General features: G+C 46.7%; 1 protein-coding gene across 2 annotated transcripts in view; it reads left to right on the top strand.

Moving 5' to 3' along the window:
- CAPN11 (calpain 11) overlaps positions 1-27,072 on the top strand; it is a 101,509-nt gene that overhangs the window by 62,010 nt on the left and 12,427 nt on the right. The window contains exons 7-15 of one of the 2 annotated variants that reach the window (XM_068129461.2): positions 3,099-3,184; positions 5,591-5,665; positions 6,040-6,200; positions 6,701-6,858; positions 7,155-7,166; positions 19,839-20,050; positions 22,649-22,685; positions 22,951-23,016; positions 26,258-26,315. In XM_068129461.2, the coding sequence (XP_067985562.2) occupies positions 3,099-3,184; positions 5,591-5,665; positions 6,040-6,200; positions 6,701-6,858; positions 7,155-7,166; positions 19,839-20,050; positions 22,649-22,685; positions 22,951-23,016; positions 26,258-26,315 (865 nt within the window). The remainder of the gene's footprint in view (positions 1-3,098; positions 3,185-5,590; positions 5,666-6,039; positions 6,201-6,700; positions 6,859-7,154; positions 7,167-19,838; positions 20,051-22,648; positions 22,686-22,950; positions 23,017-26,257; positions 26,316-27,072) is intronic. The other variant, XM_068129462.2, reaches the window with a different exon arrangement.

Genomic DNA, 27,072 nt, shown 5'->3' with positions numbered 1-27,072 from the left:
CAAGCCGCTTGGCAAGCCGCTCGGCGAGCTGCTCGTTGAGCTGCTCGACGAGCTGGGCAGCGCACAAGCGAGCAAGCTGAACGTCTCGGCCTGGACAAGACGTCTGCGCTTTACGTCGACCAGGAGCCCATTAGCGCACAGGAAGTCCGCGCCAAGCAGTGCCATGGGCACGTCGGCGGTGACAAACGTCCATCGGAAAACCTGCCCTCCGAACCGCAGAGAGAGGCAGCATTTTCCGTACGTACGGATGGGCGTCCCGTTCGCGGCAAGCAGCGCGTGGCCCCCGCCCGCGGTGTGCTTGTCTGACGTACCGGCAGGAACGACACTCACCTGCGCTCCCGTGTCGCACAGGTAACGGCGCCCAGATAAGGTGTCCCTTATGAACAGCAGGCTGCTCGAACGGCCGGCGCTCATCGCCACTATTGAGCGCCGGCCCGGGCGTTTCCCGACCTGTTGAAGGAGCATGGCGGATGACACTGCCGAGCCTCGTGGCCGAACTTGGCGTGGAACCAGCACCAGGTGGTGGAGCTGGAGGAGTGCGGCTGGCCCCGCCAGGCCGGTGGAGTTGGCGGTTTTCCCCGCGGTGGCGGTTTTCGCCGCGGCCGTGGGCGGGGCGTGGCGGCGGTCACGAGGTGCGTATCAGCATGCTGCGTATGCTGTGTAAGCTGATGCTGTGGATCAGCATCATCAGCAGCATCAGCCTCGAGGTCCGTGACGGCCGCACCGACTCTAGCCCGCGTATCCGAAGCCGCGAAGTACCTGTCCGCCTCGGCTGCCAATGCTCGGGGTTCCGTTAGCACGGTCCCGGCCAACGCGAGGCGAACCTGTGCTGGAAGTTGGCGACGGAAAAGCGCCCGGAATAGAGAACCCGGGGCTTCGTCGCCCAACAGTGACAGCATATGGTCCATTCGGACCGACGGGCGCGTGTCGCCGAGCTCGGGGAGATCCAGGAGGCGGTCGGCCCGTGCGTCGTCCGTGAGGCCGAACGTGGCTAGGAGTAGCCGCTTGAGTGCCTCGTACTTGTGGCCGTCCGGTGGGTGGCGAAGGACGGACACAACTCGAGCGGCCGTGCCGGGCCCGAGGGAGGCAACGACGTGGCAGTAGCGCGTGTCGTCGCCGGTGAGGCGCCGAAGCTGAAATTGGGCTTCGGCTTGGACGAACCAGACTTCGGCCTGGGCCTCCCAAAATTCGGGAAGTTTAATCGACATTGCATTGTTGTTTGCCATTGCAATGGCGTCGTGTTCGGAAGGATCGCTACGGCAGATCCAACGTCGAGGTCACCATATGAAGCGCGATGCTGCGCGCGCTAATGCTTATGCAAGGAGCAAGCGGACAACGCGGTTCATAAAAGAGTCTTTATTGAAAGTACTCAAACTGCAGCACTGAGCTGCTCCGGGCTGCGCGCCCCGTGTATATCTTGAGGCCACGCCTCTCTCTTGGGCGTGGCCGCCGCCCACTCGGTGCGCGGAATGATGTCACCACGCCAGTGGGCTTTCGTGTCCGCCACAACACCATCCTTCAGATTAGACTTTAAGCCAGCTGCTCCATATGTTCGCATTCACATGGGCATGATAAAGATCCTTAAATGTTTTTTTTTTTTCCAAAAGTGTAGGCCATTGTGTGCTGGTATCCTATCGAAATTGCAATAATCTACAGTGGCACTGTATTGCTGACATAGCTGTGCACCCAGAAATGAGGCAACCAACCAGCAGTAAGTTACTGCATGCTCATAAATGAATATATCGCAGATCCTTTTATAAAACCCCTTTATACGCATTTTCAGATCAGCAGATCCAAGAAGTTGAAGGAAGAAAGAGTTACAGTGAACCTTCTTCTTCTTTCCTTCATTAGGGGAAAAATGCAGTACATTATTATTACCTTCGTTTAATTTCCCATACCTTCACTTTTAAAAAAAAAACTTTTTTGTGCCTCCGCACCCTAATCATAGGTCACATGGTTTGGCAGCCATATTGGATTTAACCTAAAACCTTAAAAAAGAACACCTCCCAAACCACCAAAGTGATAGACTCGAAACTTTACCTGTGTCATCGACTAGGCATGGCGAGTAAAAGTTGATCACGAAAATGTCATCGGTTCCATGTTGTGGCAGCCATATTGGATTGAAGGAAAATATTAAATAACTATATCTCAGAAACCGCTTACCTTATCGATGCAAACCTTTACAAATGTCACCTGACACCATTGCTGCATATAATTTGAAAATTATGAAGTCGTAGGTCACGTGGTTTGGCAGCCATCTTGGATAGAAAAACGAACCTATCCGATCAACACAAAACTTCACAAATGTCATCCCCTACCCATGCATATGCAGAGTGTACATTTTTGATGTCATATGTCACTTGGTTTGGCAGCCATATCAGCTTTAATGCCATTTTTTTTTAACCTTCTCCGAAACCGCTTCACCGATCGATGTGAAACCTGTGATATCTGGTAAAAATGTGATACTTGAGAACAGCTGTAGGGATTTAAATCAAACTTGTTTATTTTTAGGACAGTGAGCAATTGCATCTACCCGTTGTCAAGGGCAGGGACTACGCAGAGGCATATTGGCGACGCAGTCAAATGGCTCTAGTTTATTTCACTCTTGTCGGTCTGTCTGTTTGTTTGTGAACAGGATATCTCAAAAAGTTGTGGACGGATTCAGACGAAATTTGTCAGAGAGGTAGCGTATGTGACAACGACGAAATTATTAGATTTTGGTAGAGATCTGCATTCAGATCCAGCTAGTATAATTTTTTAAGTGATCCTTCACCATTGGGAGATAGGGACAAAAACGATACGTAGTATATAGCAGGATATCTTTTAACATGCCTTTCCCCAATGGATTATGATGTGAGACATGCAATTTTAGCTATGTGCCTATGAATCCCAACTATACATTCCATAACAGACTCCTGCAGTTCTTTTTTAAAATTCTGGATTTGCTTCTATTATACGTCAACCTTATTTTGTCATGATCTACATACTTCACATCATTGTAAATATACAAGTATGTATATATATATATATATTTACTCCACCTTACCCAATAAGTGTGCCACGTGTCAATCTGTCTTACTCTTTACAACCACATGCAGGTGGAATACGATGGGCAGCTGGTACGTTTGGTACGAATCCGCAACCCCTGGGGTCAGGTGGAGTGGACAGGAGCCTGGAGTGACAAGTTTGTAATGCATATAGCTTGGCTACATGGCACAAAGTAGAATATATTGCAAAGTACACTACAGGGAAACATGTGACAAACAATTGCAAAACATGCTCCATTGTTGCATGTGGTATATCATGAAATGTGTACCTCAGTACAGTGTATAGTATAACTGGACATTGGAAGCTTTGCTTGTCCACAGGAGGACTAAATATATATACCGGTATATATGTTTATTTATTTATACATACAGTGCATTCAAAATATTCACACCCCTTGACTTTTCACATTTTGTTGTGTTACAGCCTGAATTTAAAGTGGATTCAATTTTCATTTTTGTCAACAATCTGCACAAAATACCCCATAACGACAAAGTCAAAACACGTTTTTTTTAATCCCTTGCAAATATATAAAAAATGAAATACAGAAATATCTAATTTAGATAAGTATTCAACCCCCTGAGTCAATACTTTGTAGAAGCGCCTTTGTCCGTGATAACAGCTTGAAGTCTTCTTGGGTATGTCTGTATCAGCTTTGCACATCTGGATTTGGGGAGTTTCTCCCATTCTTCCTTGCAGATTTGCTCAAGCTCTGCCAAATTGGATGGGGAGCGTCGGTGAACAGCAACCTTCGAGTCTTTCCACAGATTCTCAATGGGATTCAAGTCTGGGCTTTGGCAGGGCCACTCAAGGACTTTCACTTTCTTGTTCTGAAGCCATTCCATTGTTGCATTGGCTGTATGTTAGGGGTCATTGTCCTGTTGGAATGTAAATCTTTGCCGCAGTCTAATGTCTTTTGCACTCTGAAGCAGGTTCTCCTCAAGGATTTGCCTGCATTTGGCTCCATTCATTGTTCCCTCTATCCTTAGAAGTCTCCCAGTCCCTGCTGATGAAAAACATCCCCATAGCATGATGCTGCCACCATCATGCTTCACAGTAGCATAACCACCGTCAAATTTCTTAAGCAGTCAACTTACACTTTACATAGGGCATCCATCAATCATCTGAGACAAGGAAATGAGAGTTAGAGGTGAGAGAAAGACGAAAATGGGGACTGTTCATGCCCCGTCACACCTTGTGCCCGCTTGGCTGAGCTGACCCTGCCCAATAGCTGTGTTACAATGTCTTTTTTGTTCCTGCTCCTCGTCGCCCCAGCGCTGGCCCCACTCAGCATGTCTTCGAGCCCCCATGTCACACCACGGACTCTGGGAAAGATGACGAGCATAGCGCGGACCCTGTACTATTAAGTTAGGACACCAAGACAAGTCCAACCCAGGCAAAGTGTTGACCCTCGAGCAACGAATGGTAGGGGAGTGGGGGGGGGGGGGGGTAGATGCACCACAACATGAAGCCTCGCAATAGTTCAGTTATTTCTTAGTGAATGTAAGTGTAGTCCTTTCCTGTGTTAGTTTTGCGTTGAGCAGGCCCGTGAGTAGGGCGGTCTTTTGGCCCTGAAATGCCACGTGCTCGGCCTGAACAAGTCTGGCAAGGCTGAAGGGAGGAGCTGCAGGAGGGAGTGGCCGGTAAGCGCGAGCCGCCAATCAGAGCTCGAGAGGAGTGGCTAACCACGGCAACGGGAGGCGGAGCATGGAACATTCGGGTAAGGCCGGGGCGGAGCTATAAAACCCTGCCCCGAGCCCCCCACGTCAGAATGCACGAGAACGCGAGGAGAGCGCAAGGAGTCGAGTCAAGAAGCAGAACGAGTGAATTGCATTGCCTGTTAATCATCGTTGTACACGAACTTGCCTCGTGCCCCGTGCCCTGCGCTTTGCGTTGTATTAATCGCGCGTTCGAGAAGACGACCCGTTCCGGGCCACAGACGCACGATCTCCTCCTGCCTGCTTTCTCCTGCATACGTGCTGTGACCACCAGAGGGCCACGCCGGGCACGCTGCCCCGGAGTGACCGACGGCAAAGCGCGTTTGGCGCGTGAACTTCCTTTCTTCTTCTCCCCGTGTGTGTGAGTGGGCCCTGTGTCTGGGGATAATTAACATTGTTTAAGTGCCTGCTCTGTGTCTCTTCGAATCACTGTACATAATAATAAATTGTGTTATTCCTCTTATTTGACCGTTCCCGCCCCTTCCATTAATTGGCCTCGCATAGTACGAATAAAACCGCTCGAATCGGGTTCCATAAAAGTAATGGCACGAGTCACGTGATACGCACACCGCTCAGCGTAATCGATTAGCGTGGCTTGTGTGAGGTCCGGTCCCCGTTTTCGTGGCAGCGTGGGTCAAAGGTACGAGCGGCGTCGACCCGATACCCTTTTTCACGCTTGCTGCAGATGTGGCGATTCGGCCTCGTGGACACGAAGACCCAAGGGGGAAAAAGGGGTTTAATCCCCCCTTTGTAACGTGGACGGGCTTCGGGAGATCCGCAACAATATATATATATATATATGAGAGCATCTCCTTTTCATCCTCCAGGTCTCCTCAGTGGGACTATGTTTCTGATGATGACCGTGAGCGTCTTCTCATCAATAATGAAGACGGCGAGTTCTGGTAAGTATGCATTCTGCTTGCTCTTCACTTTATTATGCTTGAGACTCCCCAACAGCGATCAATCATTTGTCGTTACCAACAATCTCCATTGATTGTTGCCCATGCTAATCAGCTGATCATGCTTGCACCATTTTATAAACAGCTTCAATTCGGCTTTTTACCATCTCATGAATGATTCACCTTCTGGTGTGTGATTGATCTGCATTTTTCTGAATTAAGAATTTATTGTTCTGATACATTTAATTGTGTTTGAACAAAACACTCCTCCATGCTTGCAAAACACATTTCACTTGCTGCATTATGTCGTCATCACTTCATCATTAAGAAAAAAGGAAGGTACCATGAGGTAATCCTTGCTTTATTGTACTTGACAGGATGGCATTTGATGATTTTATGCGGAAGTTCTCACGCCTTGAGGTGTGTAACCTGACGGCGGATGCACTCGCTGACTCGGCAACTCAACAGTGGAGTTCGGTAACACATGGAGGCAGTTGGATATCAGGATGCAGTGCAGGCGGCTGCCGAAACAATACACGTATGCACAGAACACATGCAGGCCACCATTTTCACCAAGGTGTTAAGTTGGCTTTCCAATTCATCAAAATGGTGGATACACTGTCATGGCTGTAAGAAGTGTACAGCTTTGTGATGTTTTGTATAAACAAATACATTTTATTTTTTACAATTCCTGCAGTGATTGATGTTAGCTCTTACACGAGCCTCGATCTTGTATACAAAAAAAAAAAAAAAAAAGCCATGAGTACCTTATGGGCCAAAAGTAGCATGGTGAGAAATAACTAACTAACCAAGTATCCACACTCAATAAATATTACATAACATACTCTGAACCTCTGTGACCAATTTACTGTCATTTTAAGATCCCAAGTTGTACTCGTTTTTGTAAATATGCCGATATTCTCTTTAAAATTTCACCAATTTCACCATTTCTACCAAAACTTGTGAACAGCGGTTTTCTGAGCTGTGACTTTGCCTCTGTTCATCATTTGCTGATCATACAATTAATTACCCTGGCAGGAACATTTTGGACCAATCCTCAATACCGGCTGCGACTGGAAGATCAAGATGAGGACCAAGAGGGTTGCACATTTGTGGTGGGGCTAATGCAGAAGGGTCGACGCAAGGTCAGGCGACAGGGCAAGGACCTCCTGACCGTTGGTTACGCCATCTATGAGGTGTGGCAAGTTTTGACAGCTGCCGCACATACTATGCTGTGGCTTGCAACAAAGAAAACATTCATACTGAAAATAAAATACAAAGCACCTTATACTTTGTATGTATGTATATATGTATCAGCAGGATGGCAAGCAAATGCAATTGTAAATCTAATTAATGACATGACTTGTATGTAAAGAATGGCATGAAGTAATTTTTATTTACTCGTACATCATCCCACTGTTTTTCTGACTATGGCTTGTCTTGTTTGCCTCCCCTTCCCATCTCTCTCTGCTTTTCTGTACTTGTCTGGCAGGTTCCTCCTTCGGTATGTATGTTCATGTACAGAATACGTGCAGAGGAGAGTATGCAAATTAGCAAACAAATTTAACTGGGAGAGTTTTTTTTTTTTTTTTTTGTATACTGAATCGAGGCTCGTGAAAGAGCTAACATTTACTTCACAAACAAATCAACCAGACAAACAAAATACCCAAAAAGAGGGAGCGGAAGACAAGATGGGGAGAGAAGGGGAAGCACACAAACACAACATCCGAGAGCAGGGAGATGTGTGGAAGGGAGAGGGCCCGGGGGGAGGAGGCATGGGAAGGGGGGGGGGGGGGGGAGAAGTATAAAACACAAGGACACCAAGAACTTCCTGGACAGAAGTTGGTATTTCAAAAAAGTGGAATTGGGGTGAAATTAGTGGGGGTAGAAAAGATCAAGGTTTTGGATGGGGGAAGATAAGAGATGGTGGTGAACAGCTGTTTTAAAGACTTGGAGGGTGGAGTGGGATTGAAGAGAGTGAGGGAGTTTGTTCCAGAGGCGGGAGAAAAGAGGAATGAAGGAGTGAAGGTGAGCAGAGAGTCTTGATTTTGGCAGTTTAACCATAAGAGGGTTGCAGGCAGATCTTGTGCGACCTGTAGGAATATTTGCGGGACAGAGCCCAGAGAGAGCTGGGGGGGCAAGGCCAGAGAGGAGTCGGTAGAAGACGGAAAGACCACCAACCTGCCAGCTGTGAGTGAGTGAGAGGCCCTTGGAGTTAGCTTCATCGTGGGAGATTCCAATGATTCTGAATGCTTTGGTTTCAACAGCGTGAAACCAAAGCTGGAAGTAATCAATTGGAAGTAATCTTGGAAGTTGGAAGTAATCTTGAGTTACTCAATTACTTGAGTTGGAAGTTATCAATAATTTGGGGGGCAGGAAGTAAGTAACTTGGGGGCCAGTACGGTAATTAATAATAGTCGGGAAGGTGACATAATTGAGAATATGTTTAAACTAATCTGATCTGGTCCGGGAAACTTAGCTTTGTTGAGCTGTATGGAGGAACTCACCAACCAGCAACACATGTGGAGCAGCCCGGAACCGGAAGTCTAGACGTAGGAACTGATTGAAATCTGATTATTTCATCAGATCTCTGGAGAAATTTATTTAAGGTCCACATCAAAGAAATGCCCAGATGTATTTCAAGTCTGGTTTTGCTTTCACTTTTTGGTACATATAGCATCATAATATTTACATTGTTTACATGACCATGAGAATCGTTTTGCATAAAATTTACTTGGGAGCCATCGCCATTATCTTTTTGAGTAATTCTGCTTTGTCATTGGTGTAATATTAAAAATTCTGATGATCTCCGAAATAATTTGGGCAGTGTAGTTGATTGTAAGTACTTAAGTAAGCTGTAACTTACTGGAGGTGTGAGACAAAGGTCACCATGTGAAGTTGGAGTTGCAGTGAAGAAACATTATTCCTCTTCTTCCCATGCAGGTGAATAGGCTGAACAAACTGAAACAAAATATACATCGATATATAAATATCTGTGCAGTGTCTGTCTTGTGTTGTGTTGTGTTGTGTTGTCTTGTCTTGTCACTGAACTACTTTCTCAAACTTTTGTGAAATCGTACCAAACTTCTGGTATGCACATATCTCTCCTGTCGGTATGTCCTAAGGGTATTTTTTTGGAAAAAAAATCTATTTTGTTTTTTTTCGGAATTTTTTCGGGGAATTTTTTTTTTCCGACTTAAGTTTTCAACTTCAATTGTTTATAAAATGTGATATCACGTATATTACAAATACATTTGTGCAAAATAATTGTTTGAATTATGATTGGTTTAAACAATGACAGAACGGCAACTCGGGTACAGTCATTTATCGATACAGTCACGTGAAAAAGTAAGTACACCCCATGTAAAGTTTTGACTTTTTCAACATATTTCAACATACGGCTATTTGATCTTCATTTCAACAATATTGATACATAAAGGTGATATAATATAACAAATATCATGAAACATTTACATTTTGTAGTCCATTGTATAATTTAAATAAACATAAATGCAAATTTCGCATGTGCAAAAAGTAAGTACACCCTTAGCTCTAATAGGTGGTATTGCCCCCTTTGGCAGAAACAACCTCAAGTAGGCGTTTCTTATAACTGTCTTCCAGTCTCTGACATCGACTGGGAGAAATTTTTGCCCACTCCTCCATGCAGAATTCTTTCAGCTGTGCGATGTTTGAGGGGTTTCTTGCATGCACAGATCGTTTCAAATCCCGCCACAACATCTCGATGGGATTTAGATCCGGGCTTTGATTTGGCCATTCCAGAACCCTCCATTTCTTTCTTTTCAGGCATTCCTTGGTGGATTTACTGGTATGTTTAGGGTCATTGTCATGTTGCAAGGTCCACCTTCGGTTGAGCTTCAACTCTCCGACAGATGGCCTCACATTATCCTCAAGCACCCTCTGGTACAATGAAGAATTCATAGTGGATTCGATGATGGTGAGCTGCCCAGGCCCTGATGCAGCAAAGCTGCCCCAAACCATAATATGTCCACCACCATGCCTTACAGTTGGTATCAGGTTCTTGTGGTCAAATGCTGTCTTTGGTTTTCGACAAACATGTCTGCTGGTACTGTGGCCAAATATCTCTACCTTTGACTCATCTGTCCAGAGCACATTGTTCCAGAAGTGCTGGTCTTTGCCTCGGTGTTCATTGGCAAACTTTCGTCTTGCCCTGATGTTCTTTCTGGACAGCAAAGGTTTCCTCCTGGCACACCTCCCATGTAAATCAAATTTGTGCAGCCTCTTTCTAATGGTAGACCCATGCACTTTGACATCGACAGTGGCAAGAGCTGCCTGTTGGTCCCGTGATGACATTCTGGGGTTCTTAGAGACGTCTTTCAGCATCTTGCGGTCTGCTCTCGGGCTGAACTTGCTGGGGCGGCCTCGCCTGAACAAGTTGGCAGTTGTTTGGAATCTTCTCCACTTGTAGATGATCTTCCGGACAGTCGAATGATTGATTTCAAATTGTTTGGAGATCTTTTTAAATCCCTTCCCAGACTCGTAGGCATCTATAACCTTCTCTCTGAAGGCCTCAGAGAGCTCTTTTGATCTAGGCATGGTGACGCCGCACACTTCAACAACAAAGAGCAAACCAAACTAAATGTCTGAGGTTTAAATAAGACAAGCTCCTCCAAGATCCTCTCCAACGATGTTCTAATCATTTGCACCTGAGCTGGTACAGCTGATTCTAATTTTAGGTATTTGAAGTAGTGATAAATGTAGGGGTGTACTTACCTTTTCCACATGCGAAATTTGCATTTATGTTTATTTAAATTATACAATGGACTACAAAATGTAAATGTTTCATGATATTTGTTATATTATATCACCTTTATCTATCAATATTGTTGAAATGAAGATCAAATAGCCGTATGTTGAAATATGTTGAAAAAGTCAAAACTTTACATGGGGTGTACTTACTTTTTCACGTGACTGTATTAGTGTAGCAGCATAGCAAACCTGTTGTGCATTTTGTGATACAAGCACCAAATTTGGTACACTAGTAGACTATCATATTGTTACAGACGTGGCTTAGATGTTAGTTTACCGAGCGGTTTTGGTATGACCACGTCTGCACAAGTTACCGATTATACTCGACGTTGACGAAGCCGCGCCACGCTGGCTCAATAAGGAAAAAGAAGACACACGGCTGAATTATAATGACAGACACCAATGTTTCGATTCTCAATTATATTCGTACGGAAAAGGTTAGATTACAGGGGCTAGAGGTAAAGCACAGAAAGACAAGCACTTAGACACACTCTTATATTAACCCCGGACAGACGACAAACAAACGGGACAACGGCTGACTCACACGGGGGTTGATGGCAGGAAAGCGGTTGTCGATGGCTCCAGGTGCACCTGTGCTCAAAGGTTAGAATCGACCCGGTCCGGTCCAGAGATGCGGGAGGTTTCACAGCGCTCGGAGGGGACGTTCTTTCTCAGGCGGGCCTTTCTCTTCCTCTCCGCGATCGCAGGCAACGTTCTTTTTCCAGCTGGGGGCGCATCTGACGTCACATCCGGCGCGTGGCCGCGTATATCCGGCGGGGAGTGACACGCCCTCGGCTCGTTAGCTCCGCCTCGTGGAATCGGCACGTTGCTTCTCATTGGGTGCGTGCGGGGGGTTTACCAGGCTCCGCCCTTGACGAGGAGCTGACAAGGAGCCCCTTCGTGGTAACCCCGTGGAGCGCATGGTCTGGAGCGCATGGTCTGGAGCGCATTGTCGATGGCGGCGAACCGAGCCGGTGGGAGGACGCACACTTCCCCCCGCGCAGCGCCGTGCCCCTCTGTTGTTGTAGACGGGGAAGAAGATGGGAGGAGGTATGGGAAAGGTCCTAAACTCACTACTGGTGCCATATAATCACATTCTGGTGCAACGAAGAGTCATAATTAATGGAGACGAGGCCTTAACTGACATAGAATAAGAATAACTAGGAAGATGTCCGAAAGTTGTCTACGTGTGGTGCGGTGGACCTGGGCACGACATTTAATGGGGGAATAAGGGGAAGGTCGGCTCTACTGATTGTTATTTACATGCAATGGGACTAGGGAATGGGGGATTGGGGAAAGTTGGGGAGTATTGGAGAAAATAGGGGAATATTTACAAGCGGATATGGAGGCCAAATTCCATATTCGCAACATTGCACCCTTCTCTACCCTCGGGGCGTCCCGACCCGATAAATTTTTACCTACTTTAGTGTGGCACGCAATGTAGTTCCCTCTACTATTAACTCTACCCTGAGTGCGACAGTTTTACAGATATTCACAAATGAGTAAATATGTCCCCCTGCGACGTTGCACCCTTCTCCTCACAGAAACACACCCACAGGATAAACGAATCCGGAAAGAATTCTCAAACTAAACATACAGCCGGTAGGGAGCATTATTTACAAGATTACGCTGATATCTACACTACGATCCAGGACTTGTTTTTGGAGGAACACATGCAGATGTTATGCATAGAGAGAGCGCGCTTGCCAGCATCGATACACCAACCCACGAGTGCTCTGTGGCCGACGGCCTTTAATAACGTGCAGAGCACCCCATCCCAGCATCAAAAGCACCACCCCACCACCAATCGGTGCAGTCACCATTGTTCATTGGAATAAAAATAAATTCGACAACCCCTAACCCTGCAGGTGTCTCTTGCTCTTCTTGTGGTGCACTTGGTGTTAACTAAAAGTGGTTCACCTGTATGGCATAGGTGCCACGTTGACCCATAGGTCCATCCCCGGGTGGTGCTTGGCCGCAAACGAACTGCGGTCCATTGTGGGTGGCCACAAACATTGCGGTCCATATGGTGTATCGATCCCGGCAGCAAACAGCGAAAGTGCAGGCCCACAACTGCGCAGCCAGCACCTCTCTCTCCTCTCTCTCTACCCCAAAGCCAGATCCTCGGAGGTGGGAGACAAAAGAAGCAGACAAGTGAGTAAGGTGGTAAGGGCGCAAAAGTGCACGCAATGTAAGGTGATGCACACTGGGGGCACATGGGAACCAGGTGAGACAGGTACGTTCCTATCGTACGCCCCCCCCCCCCCCACCAGGTAACCTACATGGCCCCTCCCTTACCCCTTACTGTATCCACAAAACACAACACTACCCATAAACATCTACTTTACAAATGAACAAACATCCCTACTGTCTTCCCCGTTCCTCCCATAAACCAAATTCGTCTTCTCTCCCTCCTAACCAATCAAATTTGCCATTTTCAACTCTCATCAAAATTTGCCATCTCCAACTGCACATCAAAATTTGCCATTACCAATTCATCATCAGTCCCTCCTAGGGAGGGAGAGATGGAATCACCCCAATGTCTCATCCACGTCGTGATGCGTCTCATAAATCCACAGCAATCTCATTTCCTGCAACAAAACAAAGAAAACACAGGTGTGGAGTCATCATCATCACCACAGGTAAGTGGCTGCGTATGGTGCGACAGGTTCATCAATCCTAACTATTTCCTAAGTGACTTTAACAACTTTACACTACCCGGGGTCTTTCTCCGGCCAAACCATTGGCCCTCTTACACTATGGGTTCTAAAAACCAATTCCCATTGGCCAAACTGTGGTGCTCTTCAATTTGGGGTCTCACTCCCCCGATTCATCTCCCGGTGCCCTCGTACAATTTCTGGGCTGCGACGTGTACCTCTCCCAGTGGGTCTACCCACCTGCACACCTCCACCACTGCAGTTGCCTCCGAGCTTACCTGCTCCTTACCCTAACCTAACTACCAGGGGAAGGCCCTCTGGCACTCTCCCCACTCGGTGCCCTCTCTGGCACTGGGCTACCCGGGTCCATCCTCCGGATCCTCGGGCCCCATCCACAACTCTACCGGCTCCCAGAGCCCACCTGCGGCCTCACCTGGCCGACATCCTCACAGTGGTGGAGTGCCCAACCAACTACACACACTAACAGGCTACACGCCCAGCCATTTCCACAACACTAATGCACCCATCCACAACACCATTCTGCAACCGCACCACAAATGCCAATATCCAACCACAATTTACCTGTACCCTCTACCTAACACTTACACTACCCGCCCCGGGTACTCGTGAAAGGGGTCCACTCTTCCCCCATCCACCTTCGCACCATGCACACCACTCCGTTCCACTCACTCCAACTCTCTCCACACGCCTGTACCTGCACACCTGTGCTCTCACACCTGGTGCCACCTGCACCCTTCTCTCCCCAAGCGCATTCGCGCTGATCCACACACTCACTACTCATACACTGCTCCACACACCTGTCCAGTTGCACACCTGTGCAATCACACCCGTTCAATTCTCACCTGTTCAATCCTCACACACACGGCATCATCTCAGCTAACTACTCCCTTCTGAAACTTGCGCTTCCCAGTCGTCCCTTTAAACTATTGCGCTCCCACGTCATTATCATCCATACTAATCTACCTGCGTCCCCACTACAGGTATCAGTCACTAACTAAACTTAACGTTACCTAAGGTCATCTTCTCTAGATCCCTACACACAATATCCTAACCCACCTGGGCTAGTTTTCACTGCCATACACCCCATAAGCTATTGCTCCTTTGCCCCCCACCTGTGAGGGATGGTGGATTTGCCATCCCACCACATCGGGGGTCTCTCACTACCAATTTTGCGCATCAAATTTCAACAAATTAAAAATTTGCCAATCACTGCCCATCATCTGCCAATCACTACTGCCAATCCCTTGCCAATCATCAAATTTTGTTTTTCTCTAATTTTGGGTCCAATACACTAACCTCATCACCCAGTCGACTCACTAATACCTCTCGGTGCGCCAATCCCTGTCCAAAGCCCGGCTTCGTAAAGCCAAGCAATGGATGCTGGTTGTTTTGTGCCAGCGGCTGGATGCGTCCGGCACTCGGTGCAGGGACGGGGGCTTACCCGGGCCGAGATCCCACGCATCACCTCGGCGTGGAGCCATCCAATGTCCCGATCTCGACCTGCCGGCACGTCTCAACAAAACGTGGTCGCCATAACGACCCTTCCTATCGGGCTGCCAGCTCCGCCTAGTGGAGCCTGGACGCGGCCGTTCAAAGCGAGGCCCGGCACGCACCGAGGGCCTGCTTCGGCTAAAAGTCGCTCTAACCTCTAACCCGTCTAACGTCGATGCTTCACCTGCATGCTTACATCCCGCAGCCCGTTCCTTGCTCACACATCCAGCCGTGCCCATGCTCCTCGTACCGTTCCTTACACACCCAGGTACACCCATTCCACTCACAGCCTTGGTCACACACCTGACCACCGAACACTTTGGCACACATTCGTTGGTAGCACACCTCACCAAAACACCTCTTCGCGCCCCCTCCTCTGTCACCTCCTCTGTGACAATCACAGGTGTGCCCTCGTTCGCACACCCAACCACGTGCCTCACCACCAACTCCAGCGTGCATTCCCACTCACGCTCTACCATTCCAGGTGTGCATCCTTCCATCCCAGGTGTACATCCTCGCTCACCTGTCACAACCAGCTCACTCTCCTGGTCACTCTCACTACTCTCACCACCACTCTTGACCACGCACTCACCCTTACTCTTGACAGCACACTCTTTCCTCATGCACCTGTCCGTCACACACCTTTCTCGCGCACACTCTCCCGTTACACCCTCTGTAACACTCACCACACCGCGCTTCCATGTGCCCCCTCGCACACGCGCTACGACCGACTCACTCTTGCCAGCACACTCACTCCTTGGCACGCACTTTTTCCTCACACACCCCAGAGTCGGACTTTCTCGCACACCTCCTCTTTCGCACACCAGACCTGTCGCACACTTCACCAACGGCCTCTCACGAACACCCGGGTCTATCTCGACCCCCAAGCTTATTAAATCCCCTGGCGCATCATACGCACGACCATATTGGTCACCACTTACACCAGGTCTTCTTAGTCTTCGCTTCTCCTCCATCACCTGCGAATCCCTCATCCGGTTAATGAGCACATCATCACGATCCGAACACAGACTTCGGACCAATTCTTTTATCTCCTCTTTTATCTCTTTCTTATCCCCTCTCCGTCGCTTCTTAATTTCACTCATCCCTTCTTCCACTTCTTTTATTCCCCGGTACGTCTCCTCAAGCTCGTCCTCCAAGGCTACCTTGACCGTTTCCATGTGCGTCCTCACCTGCCGGTCCTTCGTCTCCATTACCTCTACCACCTCGTCCAACCTCGTTGTCAGTCCCCCACGTACCATCTGACATTCCCTCTTCGTCGCTATCAAGTCGTCTTTTAGTTCTTTCTGTGTCACTTTTAACCCTCCTAATACCGCAGTGTTCCTTTGAACCTGCTCCGTTAGTCCTTTTTGTCCCTCCGTCAGCTGTTCTACTCCCAGCGTCAACTCCTCTATACCACCTTGCAATTTTACAGTCCCCTTTCTCACCTCTTTCTCCATGCGCTCCTTACAGTGCCTCACCTCCTCGCGCACTCCTCCGACCTCCTCACTCACTCCTCTTCTGATCTCCTCTCCCATCACTTGCATCTCCTGCCCAGATGCCACCCTCATCTGCTCCATTTCCTCCCTGTGAGCATCCAGTTTGGTTTCTACCCCCATTCTGACCCCCTCTATCTGCTGCCCCATTTGGTTAACTTCCCTTTCCGCTTGGTCCCTCATGTCCCTCAATTTGCCTTCCATGGTGTTTTCTAACCCCTCTAACCCTTTTTGCATCCCTTCCATTTGATTCTCTTGAGCGGCCATTCTGTTTTCTACCCCCGTTAACCCATGTTTCACTCCCTCTATCTGATTCTCTTGAGCGGCCATTCTGTTTTCTACCCCCATTAACCCATTTCTCACCTCTTTTATCCCATTGTCTAACCCCTCAAAATTTTTGTCTACCTTCTCACCAGTACCCCTCGCTTCGTCCCTCATTACCCCCATTTCGTTTCCCATTACCCCCATTTGGTTTCCCATTACCCCTATTTGGCCCTCCAATCGCTCACTCTGAGCATCCATTCGGTTCCCCATTACCCCCATCATTCTGCTTTCCATTTCTTCGCTATTCTGGGCCATAAGGGCCTTCATTCGTATAAAAAAAAGGTTCACATCCATCGGTGGCGCTGCCACGGTCGCCGGCGCGGTGACCAGCGAGGCGCCATTTTGCGTGCTTGCTACCCTCGCTGTTTCGCTCTCCTCACGTGTCTCAATTTGGTCCTGGACCGACCCTGCTTCACTCTCCCCTACCGGACCCCAGCTGTCTTGATCCGCCATAGCGCGACTTTCAAAATTCGAGTTTCGTAAAACAAATCCAAATTTTGCTGTTATAATTTCGTCGAGCGCAGTAACCGCGGGACCGCGCTCCGGTTCGATTTTGTCGAGCGCAGTACGCGCTCCGATCGATTTTACTTCCCAATGTTTGGGCCTAAAAAAAATTTAGTCCCGGGTCCGAATCTCACTCCTCGACACCAATTGTTACCGTACTAACACAATTGGTGTCCAAAATTTGGGCTAAATAAATTTAGTCCCAGGTTCGAATCCAACTCCTGACAACCAATTGTTACAGACACGACTTTGATGTTAAGGTGGGCCGAGCGGAATGGCCGTCGTGTCCGCACAAATTACCCGATTATACTCGACGTTGACGAAGCCGCGCCACGCTGGCTCAATAAGGAAAAAGAAGACACACGGCTGAATTATAATGACAGACACCAATGTTTCGATTCTCAATTATATTCGTACGGAAAAGGTTAGATTACAGGGGCTAGAGGTAAAGCACAGAAAGACAAGCACTTAGACACACTCTTATATTAACCCCGGACAGACGACAGACAAACGGGACAACGGCTGACTCACACGGGGGTTGATGGCAGGAAAGCGGTTGTCGATGGCTCCAGGTGCACCTGTGCTCAAAGGTTAGAATCGACCCGGTCCGGTCCAGAGATGCGGGAGGTTTCACAGCGCTCGGAGGGGACGTTCTTTCTCAGGCGGGCCTTTCTCTTCCTCTCCGCGATCGCAGGCAACGTTCTTTTTCCAGCTGGGGGCGCATCTGACGTCACATCCGGCGCGTGGCCGCGTATATCCGGCGGGGAGTGACACGCCCTCGGCTCGTTAGCTCCGCCTCGTGGAATCGGCACGTTGCTTCTCATTGGGTGCGTGCGGGGGGTTTACCAGGCTCCGCCCTTGACGAGGAGCTGACAAGGAGCCCCTTCGTGGTAACCCCGTGGAGCGCATGGTCTGGAGCGCATCGTCTGGAGCGCATTGTCGATGGCGGCGAACCGAGCCGGTGGGAGGACGCACACTTCCCCCCGCGCAGCGCCGTGCCCCTCTGTTGTTGTAGACGGGGAAGAAGATGGGAGGAGGTATGGGAAAGGTCCTAAACTCACTACTGGTGCCATATAATCACATTCTGGTGCAACGAAGAGTCATAATTAATGGAGACGAGGCCTTAACTGACATAGAATAAGAATAACTAGGAAGATGTCCGAAAGTTGTCTACGTGTGGTGCGGTGGACCTGGGCACGACATTTAATGGGGGAATAAGGGGAAGGTCGGCTCTACTGATTGTTATTTACATGCAATGGGACTAGGGAATGGGGGATTGGGGAAAGTTGGGGAGTATTGGAGAAAATAGGGGAATATTTACAAGCGGATATGGAGGCCAAATTCCATATTCGCAACAATATTATGAAAAGATCTGGATATTGGGCCATCTCAGATTCAGAGATTTGATTTTTGCAAGATTTCGATTCGATTGGGATCGAAGAGAACACCTTCTTCGTCTTCTGTACAGTGAAGTTGCCAGCCCTGAATTCTCTGGCTACATCTGGGTGCTTCATTGGGAGTGCAACCGTGTCCCTCAGGTGAACAGGGACCCACCTGGCATAGTGTGTGTGGTCTAAGGCATGGAACCATGGGACCAGTTCCGTCAGGGCATCAAGGTACGTCGTGAATGAAGCCTGCCGCAGAGAACGCACGTAGACCAGTACCAACATCTCTAGTTCCAGCACAGTTGCCCAGTACTGAAAGTTGGGAATGTCTTCTCCTCTCTGGTGACACCAGTCTTCGAACTCAGGCAGGTCTTCTGCATCATCAGCATATGTCATACAGTGGCGTTCATACGCACGGTGTTGCAGGATGTGCAGTGCCGCTGCAGTGATTTGATGAGCTCTTCTTGTGCGGGTGACGTGGGCAGCTCGTAGGAAGGAGTCGGCCGTCCCTGGCGTTGCAATCTCAGCTTGCAAAATCTGCAAATCTTGCAAAAATCAAATCTCTGAATCTGAGATGGCCCAATATCCAGATCTTTTCATAATATGATAGTCTACTAGCGTGCCAAATTTGGTGCTTGTATCACAAAATGCACAATTCTTTTGAATATTTGGGCTAAGCCGCCCCACTATATATATATTTACATATGTAACTTTTTTGTGTGAACCTATCGCTTTGCTGACGGTAGTCGAACAACAAAACTTATATATGTTGCAGTACAGTAATACACTTTATTGACAGTCAATATAGTATTTACGTTTTTTATTTCTAAAACATTTTGTTTACTGCTATAACAACGCAACGTTAATTTTAGTAACACACACTTATTCACCAAAAAACAATATTAGGAATTCGTTCTATGTTACCATGAATTAGACATTACGTCCAAGTTTGTTTGTTTGTGCCTCATATGTTTCCAAGCTCCAGGGCCAATTTCCCCGAATTCTGCTGTACCACATTATTTTCACACACAGAAGGCCAATGTCACAACAAAATCTTTAAATTCCTATCAAATTACAACTCAATACTTGTCCTTCAAACCCTGAAAATGTCATTCTCACCCTATCAATCATGCGTCAACTACAGATGTCCTTGGTCATCCACTGGAAGAGGTTCAGTCTCGAACTTCTAGGCCTCACCATCATCCATGACCGAACGTGTATACTATAGCCAAGAGTGGTTATTTATTTGTGTTATGCAATATGTCGACAACCTCAGAAAATGTAACTTGTTTTATGAAAAGGGGGCAAGTGACAACTATAAAAGGGATCCGAGTACAGGAAAAGCCTATTTTACTCCATCACAACTGAGCAATATTTTTATTGTTTTCATTTTCATTCATGCAATTTAATAATGTATTTAGACTCTGTCCAAAGTACCAGGGTTATATTTTTGTATCATCTCTAACTTTTATTCCTTTCCTGAAATTCCTTTATCTTATTGTCATACCCTCAGCTCATGGGGAAGGCGCAGGTAAAGCTGAATAAGTCGTTCTTTGATCATCAGGCCTCGGCCGCACGCTCTGAAGTCTTCATCAACATGCGCGAGGTATGCTCACGCCATCGGCTGCCTCCAGGAGAATACCTCATCGTGCCTTCCACATTTGCACCAAACGAAGAAGCAGACTTCATCTTACGTGTCTTCTCTGAACAGCCTAGTACTACAGAGTATGTAGTTGCATACATTCCACGCGGTTGTGCGCATTAGTTTGGCTGAAATGTTTTTGTTGCCAGTTGTGGCATATGTCAAGTGTCTAGTTTTGGGTGTTTAAGGATAGCTTTTGACTACAAATGGTTGGCCTGTTTATCATTCCCATTGGAGCATGATTCCAGAATCTCAGGTTCAAATCCAATATGTTGTGTTGGTTTCTCCATGATTTACCCTCAGCTCATAGGTGAGCTTGCCCACTTTGTCCTCCAAAGAATGACCCTTTATGCTTGTTTTCTTTCAGCAGACAATACGATTCATAAAAGGTTCTTAATTTTGTGCATGCGGCATCTGTCTGCTGATTTGCATCATTTCCTGGGTTGCGGTGATACCATTGTTGCAGTGCCTTCTGTAAATTAGAGGAATTTCGAATTTGGCCAAGGTACCAGAATACAAAGGTTGAGTCATTTTAAAGAGTACCTTGGGATCTTTCATGTGCACTAGCAGATGGAATAGCTGGCTTAATGTCTCTTACAAAGGCCTGCGTTGCCCATTAATGCTACGCCCTGGCGCCAAAACACCGGTATGACAGTTTGTCGTACTCAGACTTCGATTTGAATTTCTAACCTCGATAACTTGTAGCCATTGTGGTAAAGGGTGTTTCCCTAAAGAATGCCTTTTTTCCCGACCGGATGCATACCTCAGACTTTAATAATTTTTAATCGATTTTCCGCCAGCGGCTTTCACAAGATTCAAATGTGTTCGAAACGACCTCAACAAATTGCAAAAGTGGTCAGTATCACCTTTCATTCCTTTCAAGACCTCTTTGATTATATCCATTAAACGGTCACGGGAACACTGTTCGCTCTCCGAAAAATCCAACAAGCGGTCTTCAACTCACTCTTTCATAATGGCTCCAAGGTTCTCCGCTGGCTTGAGGTCTGGCGAATTTCCAGGCCATCGCCCAAAGCCAACGCTGTGAAAATAATGCAAAACAAAGCCAACACTGTGCAGCCTTAACGGGCCTGAGAGTGTCTGCAAAAGCTTGTGTGCAATTCCAAACACGACACAGGCGATCCTTTGAGTGACGAGATTTTCGGTCATATCTTTTAAAAATGAGAAAGAATTGAGATTTTTTGGAGACTTTTCACCTCACAGCGCACGCGTTGTTGAGACTTGCTACAATTAATTATAATCGCTTGTACGTTCACATTGCGGTATGTGTGAGCGCGCGATTCGTTTCGGGGAAAAAAGGCATTCTTTAGGGAAACACCCTTTACATTATGTTGGAGTATGCTTATTAGTCCCCTACCGGTGTACACCGGAGGGGACTATAGGTTTGCACGCCGTCCCTCCGTCTGCCGTCTGTCAGTCCGTCAGTCTGTCAGTCTGTCCGTCCATCAGTCCGTCACGCAAAGAACAGTTTTCCGGACTTTTGTTCTAAACTCTTAATGCTAATAATTTCAAACTTGGCACATGGTTTCCTCATGATAAGTTACAGATCGAGTTCGAACTTCATGACGTTTCGATCATTTTTGACAAAGTTATGGCACTTTGAACTTTGGGAATTCTGATAATTCTGATGATCCTTAACTCAGTGCCATTTTAAGTTTTAATTTCCTTTAAAAAAGATTTTCTCTGCAATAATAGGACCGATTGAGATCAAATTTTCACTGTAGGGGGGACTCGGTCTGTAGAATATTTTAATGGTGATTATGACGTCACAGGTCACGTGGTTCGGCCGCCATATTGTTTTTCGTGAAAACACGAAAACCCCTTTTTATCTGCAACGGCTGAACAGGTCGAGGCCAAACTTTGCAGGCAGAATCGCATACCCATGACGAACGAAAAAGTCAACGAGCATGACGTCATGCGTCACATGGTTTCAGAGTTATGACGTTTTTAAGCATGAACCTTTAAAACTGAGCTCCTCCCTCATTTTTGATCCAATTGAGGGGAAACTTCACAGATCTGTTCAGCATGTCAATCTACTAAAATGTCCTTTTGGAATTTGCGATAGGGCACGTGGTTTGGCAGATATCGTTAATTAAACGAAAATATTTTTAAAATGGATATCTCTTGTTTATTCGAGAGTTCTCCTCAAGCCGCACCGGGCACCCTCAGCCTCGTCTGCGAACGTCAAAAGCGCGACACAGCGCGCGCTTTCGGGAGGGGCGGAGCCAAGCCGAGCAACATATATATACACATCGATCATTGATCGTGAACCGGAAAATATAATAAATTACTGATATTTAGCGACTCGAAAGGTTCCTTATCAACAACTTATTTTCTCGTGCTTCTGCTGACCTGTCTGCAAGGTGTATAAATCGATGTCCCGAGTGCGAATCACAGGTGAGCCCGTCCTGAGGTAATTAGCGATTGGGAACGATTCAGAACCTGTGGGTAAATAACCCTTGGTAAATTCCCCAACAGTTTTCCGGACGACAGACTGCCGGTAGGGGACATGTATTGCAGCGTAATACTCAGAATGCTTCTTGAATTACATTCTCTTTTATTTCTGCTCATTGAGTTACATTGCGTTCTCACACATTTTGCTTGGTGACCAGGAAAATGTGGGCAGTTCGTATTGCCATCTTATCTTGATGCATCTCTTGCAGGATCATGGATGATGACATCGAGATTACCGTTCCCATGGTATGAACAGTAGAAGGGAAAGGGGTTTGTTGAAGACCCAGATTAGTTGTCTAAGCGGCCGTGATGTATCTTTAAACAAAATCCTTTCTGCTTGGTACCATTTGCACAGCGGCCTGTGGTAGTGGTTCTCAGGTGTGGGTTAAAAAAAAATCCATCCAGGTATGGATTTCAGAACCATGATTGGGAATTGACTGTGGAATTATCAGTGCTTTGCTGGTCTTTTTTATTTTATTTTACGAACTCTGCATTGTCTGCATCTCTTCAGGTCATACCAGAGGATGTTGATATTGATCCATCATTTGCCGCCATATTTGAGAAGCTTGCTGGGAAGGTACTGAACCTATTAGCTACAGAGAATTGTAGTGTTTTTGGCATTCCTGTATGGTCTCTGTTACCTCCGCCACCAAAGGTGGATGAGGTTATGTTTTCACCTCTGTCTGTTTATTTGACTGTGAGTACGATATCTCAAAAAGTTATGGATGGATTTGGACGAAACTTGGTCGATGAGTTGGATAAGTTACAAGAACAAGCCAATCGATTTTGGCTAAGGTCTGTAACATTGGGATACAAATCCGGCCTATCAGCGGGATACAAAACGTAAACTGTTCGGCCTTGTGGAGGTATGCACTCTGCAGAGTGCCGTTCTAGTTTGATATATTTGTTCATACAGATATTTAAATTTTAATTGAAAGGGTGATTTGTTTATGCATGTATGGGTTAATGCTCATGAAAGAGCGAAAGCTGTGATCGAGATTGGAGCACACACTGACAGGAAGTACATGAACGAGAAAGATGTGAAGGATTTAGGAACAAATATGGGATTTACCATGAGGTATTGTTGACCTGTTAGCTGGAAGATCTGTATTGACAAGCAAGACTGGACGAAGTTTTATAAGGGAATGAATGAGTTGAAATGTCAGTCAGCCTTACACTTGGGAAAGGAGGCTTTTTTTTTTTTTTGGATACAAGATGGAGGCTCGTGTAAGAGCTAACATTAATCACAAAAAGACAAACTGACATAAAACATAACATAAAGGGAGCGGGAGACAAGATGGGGAGAGAGAGAGGGAAGCACACAAGTACAACATTTGAGAGCAGGGACATCGGGAGATCTGTGGGAGGGAGAGGGCTGGGGGGAAGGAGGCGTGGGAAGGGAGGGGGTGGGGTGGGAGAAGTATAAAACACATGGACACTGCTAGGACTTCCAGGAAAGAAGTTGGTATTTCAAAAAAGTGGATCTGGGCTTTGATGGGTGAGCGAGCCAATGACTATATTGAGCCTGGGGATCCAGAGAGGAACAAATTGTAGTAAAGGAAGTATTGTGTATGTGCGTGATGAAGCATTTATTTGTGCACATTAAGCAACGACCTGAGATGAGGAAAACAAACAACCACGAGAGGACCAATCTGCCTTTGATCAATGAGCAGCAGGCGCATGCTAAAACCAATGAGATGCAGTCGTCTTCTTCTTCTTTTTCCTGGATACTTGACAAAGCTGGTGGAATTACATCGAGCTCGAGGCACGGAGTTATCACACTCAGGTTTACTTTAATAATGATTTCTACAATATAGGAGCTTGGAAATAGTGGAGTTAGAGGTGTCCAGGGTCCCAATCTCAATGACATTATTTGGCAGTTCATTCCATCTACAGTGCATATCATAGGAAGAAGGAAGGAGGTAGTACTTCAAGGTTTTGTTTGCATTCCCAAGGAACAAAATCTTTGTTTATGTATTGATGCTCGAGTTGAAATACTGGGAGTTATTAGGAGTGAAGTCATGGTTACTTGGTATGTAAACCGTATGATAAACAGACAGGAGGCTGTTACACTGTCTCTTCTTCATAAGTGGCTCCGATTGAAGTTTCTGGAGCATTGCAGTCATGCCGTCTTGCTTGTTGTAGCTGCTAAGAACGAATCCAGCAGCTCTCCGCTGGATCAGTTCCAATGTTTGTACATCACTGTCAAAATGTGGGTCACAGACAGAGCAAGAGCCTCGATCTTGTGTACAAAAAAGAAAAAAAAAAAGTACTCATTAAATGTTTCGGCCCAATGGGCTCGTTTAGATCATCCTGAAGTTTGCTGATGTACCTTGGTGATAGTTCAAGCATTCATCAGTGAATACATTCTATTCGATTTATATTCCAGACCGAGAAGGTAGGCCGGCGTCACACAAGACACCAAATCCTTTCCCTTTCAATTCCAAGAGTATCTTATCTTTTTTCTTTCTTTTTTTTGTATCCAGAGTCGAGGCTCGTGTAAGAGCTAACACATTAAACAGGAAAACATGCACGGACACATGAAACATACAATTAAGGGAGCGGGAGGCAAGAGGGGGAGGGAGAGGAAAGCACACAAGCACAACAGTAGACAACAGGGACGTCGGTAGATCTGTGGAAGGGAGAGAGCTGGGGGAAGGAAGGGGTACATGGTATAAAACAAATGGACACTACTAGGAATTTCAGGAAAGAAGTCGGAGATTGAAAGAGGTGGATTGGGGTGTTTTAACGGGGGTAGAAAAGATCTAGATTTTGGATGGGGGAAGATAAGAGATGGTGGTGAACAGCTGTTTTAAAGACCTGGAGGGAGGAGTGGGATTTAAGAGAGTGTGGGAGTTTATTCCAGAGGTGGGAAAAAAGAGGAATGAAAGAGTGAAGGTGAGCAGAGAGTCTTGATTTTGGCAGTTTAACCATAAAAGGATTGCTGGCAGATCTTGTGCGTCCTGAAGGAATATTTGGGGGACAGAGCACTAACATAGCAGGGGATGCAAGGCCGGAGAGGAGTCGGTAGAAGACAGAAAGACCACCAACCTGCCTGCGGTGAGTGAGTGAAAGGCCCACAGAATCAGCTTCATCGCGGGAGATTCCAATGATTCTGAAAGTTTTGGTTTCAACAGCGTGAAGCCGAGCTAGGTGTGAGGCAGGAGCACCAGCCCCAGAGGGGAGAGCAGTACTCCATCAAGCTGCGGATGAAAGCCTTGTATGTGGCGAGGAGCTCAGAAGTGCCAAGGAACGACTTTGCACGACGGAGGATGCCCAGTCGGCGACTGGCTTTGGAGGCCAGCTTGGAAATGTGGTTTTCCCAGGAAAGATCATGGCAGAGATAGTGATTATTTATCTTCAATTGATTGTTATCTTCAATTTCACTTTTTGTTATATGGAGAAACCCACCAGTACATGGAAAAATCTACCTTGAGATGTATATTTCATACCGATATGCAAGTTGTGAATTTCGCTGAATGTTCTGTTGTTCAATTTATTCAAAATGGTTTTGAATACACTAGAAAATAGAACAAATTCGTTTATTTAAATTTGACTGTTTGATTGCATTGAGGCACTAATTATAATTAGTTAGTTGAATAAAGAAAATGTGATCATGTGTAGCACTCGTGGCATAGCCTGATATCACTGATCAACACAGCAGCATCCCTGATACTAAGACTTCCAGAAAGACAAAGCACAGCTGTTGTGATTTTATTGAGTCAAAGATTTGTTGTAGTAGTTGAGATGTTTCCTTTGATTTCGATTTCCCGGGCCTGCCTGAGACACCTCTTTTCCGTGCTATGTTTTGAGAGCAGGATGGTGAGATCAGTGCTGCAGAACTCCGTAGAATCCTCAACCGGGTCGTCAGCAAGCGTGAGTATCACCCTGTTAACAACTACCTTGTGCCCCTACACCACACATTATATCTGCAAGAGTGAGTTGTTAATAGGCCACCTATTGCTAAACCCCTGTTTGGCAAATTAATAACTTGTATGTACAAATGAGGGATTTTACATACTGTTACGTGCTCCTCCCCAAACCTCGGTCACAGTGTACCTCCGAGCCCCGAAAGGAGTCACGGCAGAAAGATGTGTTATTATGTGTGTCAATGACCAATGGTGAAACCACACCAACCAATCAATACCAAAACCAAGTATTGTATTAATGTCACACAAGAATAACAGCACAAGTACAATATACTTTCAATTGCACAACCAAAATACCATATAATTCCTATGATGGTACCATCAGTTTCTTAACTCGATAACTCACTGTGCTCCACGTGAGCGAAATGTAACATTCCCAAAGTCACTGTCCCAGCACCAGGCCAAAGTCGATCCACGCTCCTGTGATCACAAGAAACAGGTCGTATCGAGACCAGAATCCCGGTCGGCTGACAGTCAACGCTGCCGAAGAGCTGCTGGGTTGAAATCAGGCCGACGTCGGTCAGGCCAAGGTGCACCCAAAAGGCGACTGGGAATTCACACCTTCGGATCACCAGACAATGACGCTGGTATGAACGTTCAGCAGCTCCCAAATGGAGAAACCGCAAATTCCCAATCGAAATCCATGTTACATACGTGAACCAGGCTAACGGCTGGGGCGCGGTGAAATGGCTGGAGCGAGGTGA

Source organism: Myxine glutinosa, chromosome 9 (genome assembly GCF_964187855.1).
Source record: "Myxine glutinosa chromosome 9, kmMyxGlut1.1, whole genome shotgun sequence".
In the NCBI taxonomy this organism is placed as follows: domain Eukaryota; kingdom Metazoa; phylum Chordata; class Myxini; order Myxiniformes; family Myxinidae; genus Myxine; species Myxine glutinosa.
This window is presented reverse-complemented; position numbering and strand designations above follow the sequence as displayed.